Here is a 17,483-nt window from a genome sequence, read left to right as displayed (position 1 = left end):
AGACTCGGAAGACGGGCTCGAGGTTCGAAGCGTTGAGGGTGGACAGGATCGATCGCAGAGGCAGTGATTCAACTATTAATTGCGTCGAGCACTTGATAGCAATCAGCAATTAGAAATACAGTAAATGCAGTCGCTTGCCTTGCCTTTTCTCGCCATCTCTCTGTTTACCCTCGCTCGCGCAGATCTGTAGCCATGTTGATCTAGTGTTTCATCGCACCACCAATGCAATGTTACGGAGACTACCCGTCGCCTGGTCAAACAGGTTCACCATCTCGACCCGCCGTCGGCCCTCCTCGCTGCCTGCTGCGCTTCGAGTCGGGTCTGTCAGCCCCTCGACGAGCAGCAGGAACCGGTCAAGTACAACGAGACTCTCGAGCGGCGGGCCCAACCAGCTGCGTATCGTCCACCACACTCGCAGCCACCACAAACCGCGTTGCCACTCGCATTCCTCCGCATCGTCGTCGTCCTCCTCCTCGTCGACCCCAAACCGACACGGGGCGACGACTACAACCGGTGAATCTCCTCCTCGCGTCTCGATCCGCCCCATCGCCTTGGTACGGTACTCGGCCCAATCCCGACAGTCCGGGATCCTGCCGACTTTGCGTTCTCCGATCTGGGTTCCAAACCCGTTCCACTCCAACTCGGCTTCGAGTCGAGATCGGTACGCGAGTTTTGAAGTCGCCGATCGAAACGCAGTCGAAGCTGCCGCCGTCAGGTGCCAGGTTGGTGGCGATTGGGGCGTCAACCGCAGGTGCGCGAGCGAGACCGGGTGCGGATCAAGCTCAATTGTCGGGAGCACCTGTTCGATCGATCGCGACAACGGGAACCGTTCGGGCGTTTGCAGGTTGTAGCAACATCCGACAAACACGGCACGGGGTCGAGACGAGAGTGACGACAAGGTCGTCTGATCGGTTGAGAATTCCGTGAACGCTTGGATCGAATCGGGCGTGAGATCTCCACACGCATGCAACGCGACGAGCAATGCAGGGTCCCTCGACGACCTTTCCTCATCTCCTTGAGATCCAGGCGACGAGGGGGGCCATTCTTGCAACACTCGACTGACGCCGGCCGCATCGAGCGAGCTCACCCGGTGCGTCAACGATCCGACGGTCGGGTTCAGTTCTGCCTTGGTGCGAATCTGGTCGAGCTTCTCGGCTCCCGATTTCTGAGACGAGGACCAGTCGAGCGCGAGGACGTGCAGGTCGAGCGGAGGCGATGCGAGTGCTCGAGACAGGTGCGCCTAGTCGGCTCGGACAAACCCACCTACTCAGCTCGGACAAAGCGAAAAGGGAGAGAACCACGAACAAAAGTTTTGCTCACCCGACCTGAACCGACATCGACGCAGTGACTGCAGCGCTCCTCGTCGAGCATACTCTGAACGAGCGAACAGAACTGGACGACCTCGTGGTGCTTTTTCGGGGATTGTCCCGCTTTAAGAGCGTTCGTGTGATGCGCTTTCGCTTTGCCTTTGAGGTGAGCCAACGCCGGATGCGGCGCGCTCACTTCAGAGGTCGGGGGCGCTCGAGGTGTCCGAGTGCGAGTCCGAGGGTACGCGAGAATCGGCTCGATCGAGCATGTGCGCTTGAATGACAAGGATTTACAGGCATCGAGATAGGCTTGAAGGGACGAGGGCAGAGCGAGTGCGGAAGGGCCTGGCTGCACGATCCGTCGAAAACCGGACGTCCCCGTTCAGCGCTGCGTTCACCTCTCCGGCCAACAACATTGAAGATTCTCGGTTGACTCACCTCGTTCCCAGTGGATAATTGCTCCAAGATGCGGTCGCGCTGGTCGGGATCTTCGACCGCTGCAAAGTACTCTCTCCATTCCGACGGCAGCAAGCTCCAGCAGGTGTTTTTGCCTTCTCTCCTTACTCTGATCCGACCTGTCGTGTCGTCTGCCTTGTATGCCTCGAAAAAGTTGTTGCACGACGAGTTGGCGAGTGCCTGCGTAAATGGATTCGAGAGCGAAAAGCACAAGAGCTCCGAGACATCGAAAGGTACATCGAGCGACGCCAGTATCTCGGCAGTCATAACCGGTGCGGCACTGCTCAGGAGCCGGGTGTAGAGGAAACTGACGAGTCGGAGGCTAGGATGTTGAGTAAAGCCTATAGCCGTAGATCTTGATCTCTCCATAGAGCGTTCACTCTCCTCCCCGGCGCTAAAACCTTGCCAAACTGCTTGGCTCAATCCCCAGAACGATTCCGGTCCGCGTCCACGTGCGCTTGTCGGCCTGCTCTCGCATTCGTCATCCACGCTTCCTCGCCACTCTCTCATCCACACAAGCCGCAACGCCCTCCCCGGTCGACTTGCAGATTCCGCGAAGCGTCGAGAAAGTGCTACCGCGGGCGATGCACCATCCACAGGCGCGACCACCAGCGACTTCCCCTGCTCTTGCCGCGACGTCCTTCTACAAGCGTCCTCTGCCAGCTTCCTGCATCGCGTTCAACTCGAGCACAGGCCGACAGTACTTTGCAAATGCGCTCGCAGAAGGTCATCTCGATGCATACTTCCTCCTGTCTCAACACTTCCTCACCCAGAACGAACCGGCGTACTGTGCGCTCGGTACCCTCGCCATGATCCTCAACGCGCTCGAGATGGACCCTCAGCGCGTGTGGAAAGGTCCGTGGAGGTTCTATGATCAAGACATGCTCGATTGTTGTCGTCCATTGTCCGACATTGCCCAGGTCGGACTCACCTTGGCCGAGTTCGCGTGTCTCTCGCGCTGCAACGGCTTGAGCGCGACGTCCGTCTCGCCACCCCTGAAAGCCACCGGTCGACAGGCCGCGCTTGATCGGTTTCGGGCTGATTTGAAGCGTGCAAGCACCGGGCACGGTACGATGGCGATCAGTTACTCGCGCAAAGTGTTGGGTCAAACCGGCACCGGTCACTTCTCGCCGGTCGGGGCGTACTCGGAACGAGACGACATGGTCCTCATCCTCGACGTTGCGCGGTTCAAGTACCCGTCGTATTGGATTTCGACCGAGTTGGCGTACGAATCGATGGTGCCGATTGACGACGCGACTGGACAGCCGCGTGGGTATGTCATGCTCGAGGTCGCTCCGAGTAAAGATGTCGGGACCCTAGCGGGAAAACAAAGCCTTACTACGCTCACACTAAACAAGGTCAGCTCCAGTCTCCTGCTTGTCTCTCTCCTTCCGGTCACAAGTCAAGACAGTGATTGACGCAGCTTCTCATAGTCGTCCTGGGCTGTCCTGTCAAATTCGCTATCCCGGTTGCTGCTCGAGACTCCGAAATCTTCGACGCTCGATTCTCTGCTGGAAAGGCTTGCGAAGCATATTTCGCAGCACCCAACACCTGCTGTCGTAGCCCGTACACCTCAGCAAGTCCACGAGTCCCCCGAATCTCCAGCCCCTTCTCGATCGGCATCTCCGGTGCCATCAAGCCTTGATGCGCTCAAATCGACCCTCGTTCGCTCGGTCCACCCGACAGATCCCCTCGTGACACTTTTATTGTTGTCGCTGTTCTCGCCGCGGTCAGCTCTCAGTGCGTTCGTGCCGCCTCACCTAACGGCTGAACTGCGAAACTTTGTCGATCAGTCGATCGCACTCGATGATGCGATTCGCGACGAAGTCGAGTTCTTGACCCGTCAGCTCGGGGCCCTTGGAGAATGCTGTCGTGCAGAAGAGGAAGGCGCTGCCGCGAGCGCATGTGGGTGCGCGAGCAAGGCATCGGCTCAGGGATCGAGCGCGGATCTCCCGACAGCTGGTCGATAGAACCCCTCGTCAATGTGCCTTCTTTCTTGTCGAATGTCGTTGTCGCGGCTTAATCGAGAAAGTTCAACTTCGATACGTCTGCAAGGGTTTCTTCGGATCCCGAATGCGCACGGAAGCGAGAAGGCAGCTCAGACGAGAGGCACTTCGGCCGACGAGGTCAAGATACAGGACACGAGAACAGAGACAATAATCGGCACAAATCGGCAGGGTAATCGAACGGGTCAACCCAACCTTGAAACAAGCAGGTCTCACCCATAACACCTCCTTGCCAAAGTCTCACCCCCACTTCAATTGCGCATTTTCAATTGCAATAAGCATGTTCGAGACAAGAATAGGAGATCCAGCACGAGTATTGACAAATCTGTTTACGCCGACGAGCTCTGTCGACGTTGAGTGGAACTCCGGTGCGAGCCCTTGGACCGCGTCCTTGCGCACACCCTGGCGCCGCCAGGCAGGGCAGATACTTCATACGCCTTGGAATGACGCCTGTCCCAAATACGCTTCCTGTGCCGCAGGGGTCCCCTGGAGCAAGTCAATGTCAAATATTATCGTGCCCGGATCCTTTGATGCAGGTGGTTTCACGTTCCGGTCTCGTCTCTCCTTCTTTCGCATCTCTACCTCTTCTCCTTGATCAGTACCGCGACTACCGTCGTCTTCGTCAGCTGAGACCTTGATCCGCCTGTCCGTGCCCTCTCCCGCGCCCGAGATGCGTACGAACGCTCCTTCCGTCGTTTGGCTTTCCTTTCTCTTCATCTCGGCCGTCGCAGCATCCAGACTCGCGAGTCGTACATCTGGCGACACCGACACACTTCCGCCTCCTGGCTACGGCAAGGTAGACTGTACTGCCTACGACGCTTGGGGCAACCCTTACGCTGGTGAGCTCTGTCTTTCCTGCTGTCCCTTCTTTCTCCTTCAGCTCGCCGCGATCCAGCCATATACATTGCTGACTCTGATCTACTAAGGATCACAGACCCCTCCCTCTGTCTCGCCGCGGGTTATCTCCTCGACAACGCATGTGTGAGGGACCCTAACTGCGGCGAATACTTCTGCGGTATCCAAGGTGAGGCCCTCGGCAGCCCTCTCCCAGCTATGGATTCCTACCTTCCTCGACTGATTTTCATCGTCGGACGATCGTAGGCGCCTGCTGCGACCAGTCAGGTGGTTGCGACGGTGGTTACTGCAACGCTCGGATCTTTACCCACTCGGCCACTTCGACTTTGACTCAATTTGACGGTACCTGGTATGTGGCAACCTGAACGCTACAGGCTTCACTAAGCTCGGGTCGATCTTTACACTTCAATCGCGAGCATGCTCGTACTGACTAATTCCTTTCCTTTTTATCCGACATGCTAGTGGTGGAGGTCCCGGTGACAATTGCTGGGGATCCGACTGGAACTGTCTAGGAAATCTCATCTGCAGTACGTCTGCAGTCTTGCCTGTGCAGAGGGAATCTTCAGAAAGCTGACAGTCGATCATTATTTCTTCTAGGTGGAACCGACACGAGTGCATGGAGCACAGATACTTGCTGTACACCTCCACCTCCGCCGCCGCCGCCGCCTCCCCCTCCTCCACCTCCTCCTCCTCCTCCTCCTCAGCCTTCCAATAATTGGAAGCGGGACGCTGTTCCTCGCAGTCTTGTTCTGGGTCGTCTCTGCCCGGCTGGTCACTCGTATTGTTCCGGCATCAACGGGCAGTTCTCCTGTGTCGATATCGACGTGAATTTTCCTTCTCCGTCTCACAGTCTGCTCGAAAGGCTCATGAAACTGATCTTGGTCTGATTTCGTCTCAGAGCGATCTCGAACATTGTGGCGGTTGCGTCTTGTCAGGTCAGGGTACAGACTGTACCGAATTGCCCGGAGTCGAGTCCGTTGGATGTCGGCAAGGTCGATGCGTCGTTTGGCAAGTTATTTTACTTCTCGTTGACTTGAGAGGTTCCCGAGCTGAACCTTCAGACCTCCTTGTTCTGACTCAAAAGGGCTTGCGATGGATCTCACGTTTGGTCAGCTGATGCTCAAGCCTGTTTGCCTCTCTGAAAAAAGATCCCGCTTTGTGACTCGGGCGCTTTTCCTCCTTTTTTCGTCTCTTTCTCTATCTCTCCCTCCCTCGCTTGCTTGTTCTCCCGGACCTGTCAAACGGACGTCTCTCCTGTCTCTCTTGCTCTACTCCAGGCTTCGTCACTACACTTTCATGTATCTCATTCACTCCTGTATCGCGTGACTGTTCTTTTGTTGGTTTTCACCGCGTTTCCTCGGTTTCAGTCATTCGACGCTCGCGAAAGCTTGAGCGCTCTCTCCTCTGTCCAATACTGATTTCTCATCAGCATGGTTGTGCCGCCATCGTTTGAGAGCTATGCCATGTGTGCGAGAGTCCACAGACCGCCCCTGACAGCCCGCTGGTGTTGGCCTAGAAAACTTATTCAGAGGGAGATTTCGAAGTAAATCTTCGACAAGCTCAGCAATCTGGAAGCGAACAAGTCTCGCCTGCGAGGTGATGAGAGAATAACTTCTATTCGATTACTGGTGCGACCTGGATGGGTCCTTCGTTTTGTGTGCGGAATAGACGCTGTGTACAATCGTGCCCCGATGCGATTACTCCGACTTGTTGTTCTCCAACTCTTGCTTGGTCTCCTCAATCTTGGATTCCTTGAGGACGTTCTTCTGTTAAATTCAAGAACGATTCAGAGTCAGTCTCATTCCGGTCCGAATATTCCGGAATCCGCGAGATTGTTGCTCACCTCCTTCTCTTGCCTGTAGGGTCTGCGCGATCGGGTAAAACGCACGGGAGCGCAGAGGGTCAGCGCGCAAGAAAGCGGAACGAGGAACACGCAGAAAGTGGACTGACTGCTCGGCCTTGACGTTCTCCTTGTCGGTGACAGACGACTCAGGGTTTGCGGTGGTGTCGGCAGGCGACGAGACGTCCTCTTGCTCGACCTTCTCCTCGGCGATCTTCTCTACCTCGGACTTCTCCGGGGCGTCGGCAGCAACCGGAGTCGTAGCCTCCTCCTTGTCGGATTTCTCAGCGGTCTCGGGAGTGGCTTCGTGCGATTTTCGCTCGTCGGCCGAAGCGGATTCGGGCGCCTTGCGGGATGCGGGAGCCGGGTGGTCCTCCTTCGAGGGCGAGGTCACATTGTGCAGAGTGTGCTTGACGACCTCGGGAGGAGAGGCTGTTTCCGAGACGAACGCGCGGGGTCAGCCGTCACGCGGTAGTCAGGATCCAGGGTTGGGACTGACTGAGAGTGTAGATGAGGGGAATGGTGACAGCAGCCGAGACGACCTAGAAGAGGAGGAGCGAGCAGAGTGAGACCGTCATCCAGGAGCGTGAAGAGTCAGGCGAATGCGAGTAGACGGACAACCCAGGGCAAGTCCGACTTGGGAGGAACGACAGACGAAGTGCTGTGCGAGCCAGCCGAGTACGAGCGGCGCGAGGTTTGGCGAAGAGCAGATCGGAGGGCGGTACGGGCAAACATGCTGTATGCCAATTGCAAGCGACAGTTGGCGGTCAAGGTTGTGAGAGCGAGACGTCACAGGCAAGGCGAGCGTCGATCAAGATCAAAAAGGTGTAGACGATCGAGGGAGGGGCAATCGCGATGGGCTGGTCAGCTAGTATTCACGATACTTCGCTGCCAGTAGTAGGCAACTCACGTAGCTAGTCGGGTTGAGGGATGAGCAGCAAGACGAGTGACAACTCCGGCGGGATCCGGATTTGAAGATCAATCGCTACGCTCGGTGCGACTCGCTCCTCTTGTCAACACTCGTAATCCAACTCGTGATGTAGAGCGAAGCAATGCTGTTCATCAGAGTAAAGGTATATTGTCGGGACATACCACGGAAGTACAGCATTTTCCGCGGAGTTTCTTCCCTTCTGACTTCTGACGCTCGACTAAACCTCGCATCACCTCCCGGCATAACGACTCTGGTCTCGTCATCGGGTGTGATCAATGAGCTGCAGCTTCGTGAATTCTCGTGTCAAGCGATCCGACAAGCGAGTCGTTAGCTCAAAGCGACGGCGCGCGCCGCTATGTCCTTTGGGCGATGGCTGACGCTGATCACTCCACAAGCTAACTTATTGTCCTTCACAGGATTTCTCGTGGTTTTGTGCTCTGTGCCGGTATGCGTATTCACGGAGATTAAGTTATCGACCTGACGACTCGGAACGTTCACAAGACAAGAAAGGAGAAGCGAAGTAGAGACGAAAGCCCTCAGATACAGCTACGGGACAACTCCAAATCAGCAAGGATAGAGCAAGACGCGGTAGGGGAATGCTCTGTTGTTGATGGGCAGTTGAGAGTTGGCCGTCACTGAAGGTTGATGATGAGCTCAACTCGAACCTGAGAGTGAGGTAACGCAGATGGCTTCGATATGGCCGGGAGAACAGAGGGTCAGCTCCACCACAGAGGACACAGAGCGAAACGATGACGAGATACAGGAGCAGGAGGATGGGAGAAAAGAACGAGAGAGCTTGAAAGAAATTCAAAAACGGCGCCGGGGACCCGCGGAGCAAATTCTAGGCTCACGTGCGCGTGCGTCGGTGCCGCGCGGCACCACGCGGCCGGCGTTTTTTTGGATTCTGACTCGAGATCTCTGATCAACTTCGTGCCGCCTACGTAAGGCACGCCCAAGATACAATGTCGCAAAGTGACATCGAACTGCACACACTCTCGGCAAGCGTCTCGCAGGCGCCCTCGCATCAGGGTACCGACTCGGAAAGCAAGGCAGATGTCGCCGACTCAAATCTTGTGCCTCCCACGAACAAAGAACGTGCGTGGCATTCTTGATCTGCTAAGCATGCGCGCGACGAGTGACCGCTGCCTAGGTCAGCGCAGCGCGCGCGGATTCGGATACTTCCGACAACATTGGAACAACTCCAATTCTGACTCTTGCGCAACGATGTAGAGTTCGACTCGTATCCCGAAGATGCAACAGCGTGGATGCAAGTCGCGGCGGGTGCGACCTTGTTCGGAACCAGCGTGGGCGGAATTTACACTTGTAGGCATCGCATTCGCCTCACAGAAAACTGCGAGGATAGGCTGACACTCGCTTGCCTGGGACAGGGGGAGTCTTCGCGGATGCGCTCGTGACAGCTGGAGTAGGGGACAGTAACACCGTCGCTTGGATCGGATCTACGCAGGCCTCGTTGCAAGCTATCCTGTCCATCCTCGTTGGCCGGCTGGTTGCCAGGTACGGCGCTGTGAGTACACTCTGTCTCAACATCTTGTGAACACCGAATTGACTGTCCGATCGATCATCCAGAGGAATTGCGCGATTGTAGGCTCCGTGCTTCTCGGATTAGGACCTCTGCTCGGATCGTTCTGCACGACATCGCTTGTCGGATTGGCCCTGACTGAGGGCATCATCTTTGGCTTGGGCGAGAGCTTGCTCTTCTTTGCGTCTGCTGTCGGGCCGAGCTCCTATTTCCTCCGACGCCGAAACCTCGCGACAGGTACGTTTCGATTCTGTGATTCACAACTGGAGGTCGCTATCTCACTCACCCCTCGTGATATTCAGGGCTGTCTTACTCTGGCGGAGGCATCGGGTCCGTCCTCTCTTGTACACTCAGCAGGATTGCCAAACTGACATCTTCCTCTAAACCAGTGGTGCCATCCTGTCGATCTCTGTCGGCAAGATGCTCGAGCGATTCAGCATCGCTTGGACCTTCCGGATCTTTGCTCTGATTCTGACCGGCGTATCCCTGCCGGCTGCTTTCGTTCTCAAGTCTCGCATGCCCAGACAGCCTTTCCGTACGGGAGCCAAGATCCTCGATTTGTACGCATTTTATCTCGCCCTCGCGTATAGATCGCGCCACTAACGGCCGAGATCCGAACAGCTCGCTCTTCAACGATGCCTCGTTCTGCTTTCTCCTCGCTGGAACCGCCATCGGAGTGTTTCCGCTTTTTGTGCCCCCGTTTTTCCTGCCACTGTACGGCACCGCACTTGGGCTCAGCAAAGCGACTTCGTCGTACCTCCTCGCCGGGTTCGTCTTGATCGGTTTGGTCATACAAAAGAGCTCAAACTGATCTGACGCCCTTCTCGCTGTTTTCTCTCACTCAGCTACAACCTTGCATCGGCTGCCGGTCGAATCGTCTTTGGAGTGTTCGCAGACCAACGTCTCGGATCGCTCAACTCGCTCATCTTGTGCCTCGGGTTCGTGTCGATCTCGATGTGGGCGATTTGGCCGTTCGCAACGTCGATTCCGCCGCTCGTCATCTTTGCCGTCGTGAACGGGTTCTGCGGTAAGCTGTCGGAACGTCTCTCTGCGCTACGAAATTAGAGTCTGACGCAAAGCTTGGTGTCAGCGGGAGGCATGTTTTCACTTATCCCAGGAACCGTGTCGTCACTTTTCGGGTGGGTGTCTCTCGCGCTCTCTCTCGCTCTGTCGCTTTCGCGTGCCCACGAAAACACGGCGAGGCGATCGAACGTCTTTGTGCTCACGACTGTTGTGATGTCGATAGCTCGACCCGCCTGACCGTCGTGTTCACCTTGCTCCTGACGTTCTGGACGCCAGCGTACTTCTTCGGTTCACCTATCGCCGGGTACCTGTTACAAGCCTCCGGAGGTCCCGATGGAGGGATCGAAAACTTTAGGAGCGCCATCTTTTATGCGGCGGGACTCTCGACCTTGTCGACGGGATTGGTTGCTGGACCCAAGATCATCGAAGTTGTCAAGAGGCGGAGATCCTCGAACGTGGCGTAGAGATTTATCAAACTTTGCTCGAATCGACGGGCATTATAGTCCATGCCAGTGAGAGCGAAGACACCCGAGAAGCAATCCGGGAAAATGAGCACTCGCAACTTTGCCCTTTGTAGAGTTTCTCAGCCTCTGAAGTTTTAAGACAATTTAGAACAGATGTCTATTGAGGCTATCCTCCATAATGAGAATACACGAAAATCGGTGTCTGTTGGGGCCCGGGGTTATAAATCGTCATCATTCAAGTCACTGCTTCGCTCGTCCTTACGTCTCTCGGCACCTCCAATCGGTACACTGCCATTAGTTCCAAATCGAGAAACATGCTACGCACTATCGTCACCCGCTCTGCACGCATCATCGCGAAGGGTGTCCCCACTTGTTCGGTCCGCTTCGGTTCGACGTCCGCAACCCCGCTCAAGGAAGTCCTCTACACTGCCGAAAGCAGCGCGAGTGGTTCTCGTGCGACTGGAGTCGCTCAAAACGCAGCGACCGGTCTCAAACTCGATTTGGCCCTCCCGAAAGGTAACGTCAATCCCCCGACATGGCATCTGTTAGTACTCTGAATCTGAACCGTGGTTGTAACATGTGTTGTTGTCGTGTTTCAAGAGATGGGAGGTAGTGGCAAACCTGGAACTCACAACCCTGAAGAACTGTTCGGAGCTGGGTACGCTGCATGCTACTTGTCGGCGCTCAACGCGGTGCACGCCCAACAGAACAAGGATTCGAAACCCCTTTCGGAATCGACCACGGTTGACGGATTCGTTTCAATCGGCAAGACCGATGTACCCGTACGTGTTTTTTGGATAGAAAAGACTCGTTTCTCGGGGCGATACGACCCCTGACTACTCTTCTCGTGTCTGATTAGGGATTCCACCTATCGGTTGAACTCAAGGTGAATCTCATGAGAACTTTTGCGTCCTTGTGATTGGAAAGGATTCACGAGAAGACTGACAAGAATCGCTCGCCTCGGTTTCCGAGACCTATAGATTCATAAGAAGCCTCTTCAGGAAGTTGGACTGTCGGATGCGCAAATCGAAAAACTCGTTCAAGGCGCTCACGACATGTGCCCGTACTCTCGTGCGATCAAGGGCAACGTTCCCGTCAAACTCTCGATTGGTAAATCCCTACTTTCTATTCACTTTCTTTTTCGATCTATCGGGGCTTTCGAGTCCTTTGGTTCCCCGACAACTGATCGAGCTTTCCACTTCTTTCGAATCCCTTCCACAGTCTAAGGGACAACCAAACCTCTTTCTGTGTCGATACCAACGCATTCAAAAAGAAGAGAAAGCCAAATCTGTAAAAAGTGCCAAGTACAAACCACTCGTTTTGCCCCTTCCTAGTATCATTTGGAGTCAAAGAGAGTGTCAGGACTTGCCGGGCTAGGATCTCTGCCGATAAAAAGAGTTGAGAACCTTTTCGACCAAGAGTCATCACGCGTTTCGGTAGTTCAAGACAGCTTTGATCCTAGCTATGCTCAAGTGCGTTTTCTCAATAATTCCGAATGATCGAGAGCAACGAGCTCTCAAGGATGATCATTATATGAGACGTAGGAAGGAAGGAATGTTATGACAACATGGGATGTAGAAGAACGACTACAGTAGACATAACTTTTTCGAGTAGGGGAACGAAAGAACGAGAGAAGGAGACGATCAAGAAGGAGACTTTACTTTTCTGCCTTCTTGGTCATAATCTTCTGGATGAGTGATCCTCAACATGCTCTGCATGATCTTCTCGTACACGAGGAGCGTCACGGCACTGCTCGGCACTGTGCGCAACAGGTTGACTCCCATGCCTCGGTAAAACCCTCGAATCCCTTCTTCCGCCAAGATCCTCCTTGCGGTGGGTACGAGACCTTCGAACAATTTGTGCGACGACGACGACGACGACAGTTTGTTCTTCTGTATTTGCAACCGCGTACGCAGTACTTCGTGAGGGTACGTCGCAACCGAGGCGATCATTTTGGAAACCGACGAGCAGTACAAAATGGTCGACGAGGGAATATCGGAACCGTCTTGTGGTCCTACGCACACGAGCGAGAGGGAAACGCGGGTGAGAACCCTGATGACGGACTGTAGAGCATATGGAGGGAAAAGAGGTGACGTACTGTAGAAAGACTTGAACTGTTCGTACAGCGGGAACTGGACGGCAACGTGGGCGACTCCGAACAGGGATGGCAGCATGCCTCGGTAGAACGCCTTGGGGCCTTCTTCCCGATAGATGCGGACGAGCGCGTCAAGCGTGTGCTTGTACCGTGGATCGGACGAGTCGGGCCGTTGCGTCTACGGGAATCGATCGGTGTCAGTCTTGACAGCAGACGTGGGAGCCACATGAAGTGAAAGGCACGAACCATGAACCGAGTCTTGACCACCCACAACGGGTTCGTCAGGATTGTGCCCGACGCGCCAGCCGTCATCGCGGCCGTAATGTGCGAGACTGCATCGTCTGGACCTGATCGTGCGAGCAGCGAAGGTGGTCAGCATCGTTCACAGGACCGTGATTGACTGGGCACGCGCAAGTCCACCAACGACGACAGGAATCGGGTGAGAGGGGATCAGACACCCCTTTCGGGAATTTTGTCCAATGTTCATGAGCATCCACCCGAAGGTGGAAGGTTCGTCAGAGGTCTAAGGATACGTAAAACGTGTGTTTTGTGATCATCAAGTCCCCCCTCGGTGTCGTGTCGGTCGTGGGAACTCGGCGGCGTTCGACAGGGTCGAAGGGGAAAGAAAGCGAACGCTCACCTCGTATCCGGGACAGGCGTCCTTTCGCTTGGTCGTAGACGAAGAAGTAGATCGCCCAGGTCGGGAGGTAGCCAATGATGGTGGGCCCCAAGCCGCGATACAGCCCTTTGAAGCCTTCATGCAGCCAGATGTGACGGGCGACGCCTATCGAGTAGGACAAGATAATCAAGTGGTCGTAGGTGAGAGTGAGGGTGGCATCGTAGAGCGACGAGGATGAGATGAGGAAAGAGAAGAGAGAGCGAAAAAAAGTCAGCGAGGGTTTTCTTGGGCAGTCGCGGGCACACGTAATTCGGAATACAAGAGGGTTGATTTGACCGAGGAATAGGAAAGCTCACCCATGAGTCCGCGCGGACCATCGTGAGCGCCTCCTGCCTGGAGTTTCGTCTTGATGACATCGAGTGGACACGTGACGACCGAAGTGACGAGCCCTGCGCCGGCACCAGCGAGCATCGACTCGGCACCTTTGAACCAGTGGGCGGACTTGAACCGGGTGTGGTGCGGATCTCGGTCCGAGATTGTGATCCGCATGGGCGAGAGGGTCGTAATGGTGGCAGCGGGGGATGTGGGAGGTGGAACGGGAGCCTGTCGGTCGGGGTGGACGCGGTCGAAGCGGGAATACGAGGTTGGCGGGCGAGTCGCGGTGGGGCTGAACCGGGGAGCGTGCGATCAGGGCGCGAGAGAGACAGACCGAGGATGACAACGAGACTGAGCACGGTGTGTGATTGACTCTTGCGGCTGAAGGGAGAGGCGGCGGCGGCTGTTGACGTACAGCGAGAGCGTCGTCGATAGGAGAATACGGTACGCCGAGGGTCCTGACACGCGCGTGCAGCACAGCAGTCGAAGAGCAGCTACTGTACGAGGCAGACGGTATCACGGCTCGTCTCGCTGCAGGACAAGCGTGCCAACGACCGGGACACGATGACGGGAGAACGACGACGAGCGCGAGTTGGCTTTGTCAAAATGCCCGCGGCGATTACGCGCGCGGGGGATCCCGCCTCCAACCGCCTCGTCATCCAGTCTGCTATCCGGCTCATCCGGGCAGGCGTCGAACCGTTCCGAGGCTAAACCCTCAATCAACTGCATCGGCCCTCACAGCCCACGAGCAAGTCGACGCGCATCCGGCTTCTCGGCATTCCTGTTTGTCCGAATCGACGCATTGCCGAGCGTTGTTGTTCTCGTTCACTCGACGCCTTACAAGTCAGTACTGCCCGAGCTACGGACCGTCGAACAACTCACCGACGCGCACCTGCGAGACTCGGAATCCGAGTACGCCTGTGCGCCTGCCCCACTAGGAACCGGTCTCCGGACTCTCAGAGACGAGACGGCATGTCGCGCGTCTCTCAAGCCTCCGGATCAGGACAGCAGTCCGCCCCGCGGCGTCGAGTACAGTCCAGCGCGTCCCACCTCCAGTACCAGCCCTTATTTGTCCCACCGACTATGTCTGCCGACCCTCTCCCGCTCGATCCGCCACAGTCCCGGTTCAGAGCGAGACTGACGAGCTCGAATGGCTCGACCCTCGTACACGAGCACCATGACCGCACAGACCAGCGCGACTTGGTACGCGACCGCACTCCCTCGACCTCGTCCACCCTGCGACGCCGTCCCGAACGAGCGATCCCTTCCGACGCCGGACGTCAGCCGAGCTACGCCGGCTCGGCTATGTCGTCGTCACGCAGGTCGAAGCGAGACACCGCAGGAGCATTCGGGTGGGAATCCGCCGCGAGCGAATCGGGCATGAGCGGCATGTCCGTCCTGTCGGCGTTCCCGCACCGCGACTTGAGAGGTCACGTCGATCCTGCCGAAGCGAAATTGCGCAGACGCGAGCGCAGGCGCGAAAAGGAGGCAAGGAGGCTGCTTGAGCAGGAAGAATGGTCGAAGCTCGGGGTCGTCGCCGAGTCGAGAACCGACACCGATCCGACCGACAGTCCGCTGCGGCGATGGACTCGGTGGATGCTCGGCAACGAGCCCGGCCCTCGCGCGAGGTACCACACCTTGGCGGTCTGTCTCGCAGGCATCGTCCTCGTGCGGTGGTGCGTCGGTCTCGGTGGCTATTCCGGCAAGTCATTTCGACGCCCTGCCTGTCTCCCCTTCGGTCGTGGCTGACTTGTGATACCATACAGGTCACGGAACCCCGCCGCTGCGAGGAGACTTTGAGGCGCAAAGACACTGGCTCGCTCTCACGTCGTCATCCCTCGCCTCGCGCGCCGCGATCTCCATCCCATTCACCTCGCGCTCAATCAAGCTCTACCATCCCGCATCTGCCGAGACGGTCGCGAGTGTGCCGCTGCGAGAATGGTATTCGTACGACCTGACTTACTGGGGTCTCGACTATCCTCCGCTCACGGCCTACCACTCGTACATGCTCGGCTTTTTCGCACGCTTATCTCCGTCGACCGCTCAATACGTCACTCTGCGACCGCCCACAAATTCGACCTCCCAAGTCCTCGCGAACTGGGAACAGACCATGTCTGCGCTCGAACGGGACGGGGGTATGAAGAACTGGATGCGATCGACTGTGCTCGCCGGCGACTGTCTCGTATGGATGACCGCTGTTGCATACTACTGCTGGCACAACTTTGGGAAACGGGACGCAAGCGAAGGGCGCAAGCGGGCAATCAGCGAGAAAGCATTGCGTAGGACTGTAAATTTCAACTTCGATACATCTCGCGCGCGCGCGCCGCTTGCTGACGCACCTTCCATGGTAGCTCGTTGCTGCTGCGACTATCCTATGTCAACCAGCGCTTATTTTGACCGACAATGGTCATTTCCAGTAGGTGAATCTCGCTTGTCCAATAAGCCCTCGAGCCTGAACCCGTGACTTGTGCGGGAACTGCGACAGATACAATTCCGTCATGCTCTCCCTCACGCTGTGGTCCATCAACGCGTTCCAGTCGGGGCACGATCTGATCGGCTCGACACTTTTCGTCGCGAGTCTTGGCTTCAAACAAATGGCGCTGTACTATGCGCCCGGCGTGTTTGCGTACTTGTTAGGCAAGTGCCTGTGGCTTGGTGGAAGAGATGGGTGAGTATCGATGTCTACAGCGTCCAAGCGACCTCTCGGGCTGATCTGACTCGGCAATCCACGCGCACAGGTTGAACTTGTTCCTGCATCTCGGGATCACCGTCGTTCTCGCATTCACAGCTCTGTTTCTGCCCTTCCTCTCGCCCTTCCCCGACAACCTGTTCCAAGCGCTCCATCGCATCTTTCCGTTCGCTCGCGGCTTGTTCGAGGACAAGGTCGCCAACTTCTGGTGCGCGATCAACATTGTCATCAAGCTTCGCACTCTCGCTTCCGTCCAGACGCTCGCGAGACTCAGCTTGCTCATGACGGGTCTCGCCGTACTTCCAAGTACCGCCGGAGTAATCTGGATCTCTCATCGATTGGGGAACCGTTCAGATTCCACCAATGTATCATCGGCATCGTCATCAACATCATCATCGTCGAAATCACCTTTGAGCGAAAAGATCTCGCTCAAATCCGCGAACCGACCGGCACCGACATCTCACCTCCTTCCACATCTGTTGCTAATCTCTTCCCTCTCGTTCTTCCTGTTCTCATTCCAAGTGCATGAAAAGTCGATCCTGTTGCCGCTCATGCCCCTGACACTACTGATGGGTGCGAGGGAAAAGGGGTACGGCAGGCTCGACTGGGAATGGGGAGTCCTCGTCAATAACGTCGCCGTCTTTTCGTAAGTTTCTCCTCCCTCTCTCTTCCTCTTGAGCACTCTCGCTTCGCCCTGTCGGATGTTTGACTGTTTTTTTTTTTTTTTTTCATTCTTCTCGACAAATGTTGCTCAGGATGTTTCCGTTGTTGAAACGAGACGGACTCGTGACCCAATACGTCGCAGTCACTCTGTTGTGGAACTATTTGATCGGGTACAACCCTTTCACCTTGCGCTCAAAATCTTTCGTCAAAGCACTCTCACTAGTACGTTTCCTCCAACCCCCTCCTCCTCACCTTCCCCTTCTTTCATAAAAATGCAAAGAGTCTTGAACTTTGACCGAAGCCTTGTCTTGACATAGATGGCATACGCGTCCATGTTGACTGTACACCTACTCGAACTCGTCACGAATCCTCCAGTTCATCTCCCAGATTTGTTCCCAGTTTTGAATGTTGTCTTGAGTGCCGGAGTGTTTGGGCTTGCATGGTTGTGGGTAGGGAAACGACTCGCGCAAGAGAGTTGGGCGATCGGAGGGTTCTGAAAATCGAAAGTAATGTCGCAATACAGTCAGCACAAAAACCTTCTGCCTTTTGCAAAAACATTTTTTGCACAAGTATTTCCGAGGAAATTTTGGATTACCGACAGTTGAGAGAAAAAGAGGGAG

At 55.8% G+C, this 17,483-nt stretch overlaps 8 protein-coding genes across 8 annotated transcripts; 5 read left to right on the top strand and 3 right to left on the bottom strand.

Moving 5' to 3' along the window:
- Positions 1-208: 208 nt before the first annotated feature.
- Positions 209-2,030, bottom strand: JCM15063_004737 (uncharacterized protein; the record flags this gene model as incomplete). The annotated part of the gene is made up of 3 exons (XM_076677397.1): positions 209-1,240; positions 1,321-1,656; positions 1,746-2,030. 3 exons carry the CDS (start codon positions 2,028-2,030, stop codon positions 209-211), a joined length of 1,653 nt encoding a protein of 550 aa, XP_076535483.1.
- Positions 2,031-2,347: 317 nt separating this feature from the next.
- On the top strand, positions 2,348-3,733 carry JCM15063_004736 (phytochelatin synthase family protein; the record flags this gene model as incomplete). The annotated part of the gene is made up of 2 exons (XM_076677396.1): positions 2,348-3,121; positions 3,197-3,733. 2 exons carry the CDS (start codon positions 2,348-2,350, stop codon positions 3,731-3,733), a joined length of 1,311 nt encoding a protein of 436 aa, XP_076535482.1.
- Positions 3,734-4,439: 706 nt separating this feature from the next.
- On the top strand, positions 4,440-5,511 carry JCM15063_004735 (uncharacterized protein; the record flags this gene model as incomplete). The annotated part of the gene is made up of 5 exons (XM_076677395.1): positions 4,440-4,608; positions 4,704-4,793; positions 4,871-4,973; positions 5,087-5,151; positions 5,222-5,511. The coding sequence occupies 5 exons, from the start codon at positions 4,440-4,442 to the stop codon at positions 5,509-5,511; spliced, it is 717 nt and encodes a 238-aa protein (XP_076535481.1).
- An 810-nt stretch (positions 5,512-6,321) lies between these two features.
- Positions 6,322-7,199, bottom strand: JCM15063_004734 (uncharacterized protein; the record flags this gene model as incomplete). The annotated part of the gene is made up of 5 exons (XM_076677394.1): positions 6,322-6,390; positions 6,468-6,489; positions 6,575-6,896; positions 6,964-7,006; positions 7,083-7,199. 5 exons carry the CDS (start codon positions 7,197-7,199, stop codon positions 6,322-6,324), a joined length of 573 nt encoding a protein of 190 aa, XP_076535480.1.
- A 1,158-nt stretch (positions 7,200-8,357) lies between these two features.
- On the top strand, positions 8,358-10,422 carry JCM15063_004733 (uncharacterized protein; the record flags this gene model as incomplete). Its single annotated transcript, XM_076677393.1, has 10 exons — positions 8,358-8,490; positions 8,626-8,718; positions 8,784-8,920; positions 8,983-9,172; positions 9,238-9,265; positions 9,325-9,470; positions 9,526-9,703; positions 9,781-9,962; positions 10,026-10,074; positions 10,182-10,422. 10 exons carry the CDS (start codon positions 8,358-8,360, stop codon positions 10,420-10,422), a joined length of 1,377 nt encoding a protein of 458 aa, XP_076535479.1.
- A 314-nt stretch (positions 10,423-10,736) lies between these two features.
- JCM15063_004732 (uncharacterized protein) lies at positions 10,737-11,648 on the top strand (the record flags this gene model as incomplete). Its single annotated transcript, XM_076677392.1, has 5 exons — positions 10,737-10,938; positions 11,023-11,204; positions 11,282-11,308; positions 11,403-11,532; positions 11,644-11,648. The coding sequence occupies 5 exons, from the start codon at positions 10,737-10,739 to the stop codon at positions 11,646-11,648; spliced, it is 546 nt and encodes a 181-aa protein (XP_076535478.1).
- Positions 11,649-12,065: 417 nt separating this feature from the next.
- Positions 12,066-13,685, bottom strand: JCM15063_004731 (uncharacterized protein; the record flags this gene model as incomplete). The annotated part of the gene is made up of 5 exons (XM_076677391.1): positions 12,066-12,436; positions 12,521-12,695; positions 12,764-12,864; positions 13,158-13,301; positions 13,493-13,685. The coding sequence occupies 5 exons, from the start codon at positions 13,683-13,685 to the stop codon at positions 12,066-12,068; spliced, it is 984 nt and encodes a 327-aa protein (XP_076535477.1).
- Positions 13,686-14,594: 909 nt separating this feature from the next.
- Positions 14,595-17,360, top strand: ALG6 (dolichyl-P-Glc:Man(9)GlcNAc(2)-PP-dolichol alpha-1,3-glucosyltransferase; the record flags this gene model as incomplete). The annotated part of the gene is made up of 7 exons (XM_076677390.1): positions 14,595-15,213; positions 15,278-15,798; positions 15,863-15,927; positions 15,997-16,179; positions 16,250-16,846; positions 16,956-17,085; positions 17,181-17,360. 7 exons carry the CDS (start codon positions 14,595-14,597, stop codon positions 17,358-17,360), a joined length of 2,295 nt encoding a protein of 764 aa, XP_076535476.1.
- Positions 17,361-17,483: the final 123 nt, after the last annotated feature.

Source organism: Sporobolomyces koalae (assembly GCF_050403365.1).
Source record: "Sporobolomyces koalae JCM15063 DNA, S_koalae_JCM15063T_v1_ctg8, whole genome shotgun sequence".
Taxonomy (NCBI): Eukaryota; Fungi; Basidiomycota; class Microbotryomycetes; order Sporidiobolales; family Sporidiobolaceae; genus Sporobolomyces; species Sporobolomyces koalae.
This window is presented reverse-complemented; position numbering and strand designations above follow the sequence as displayed.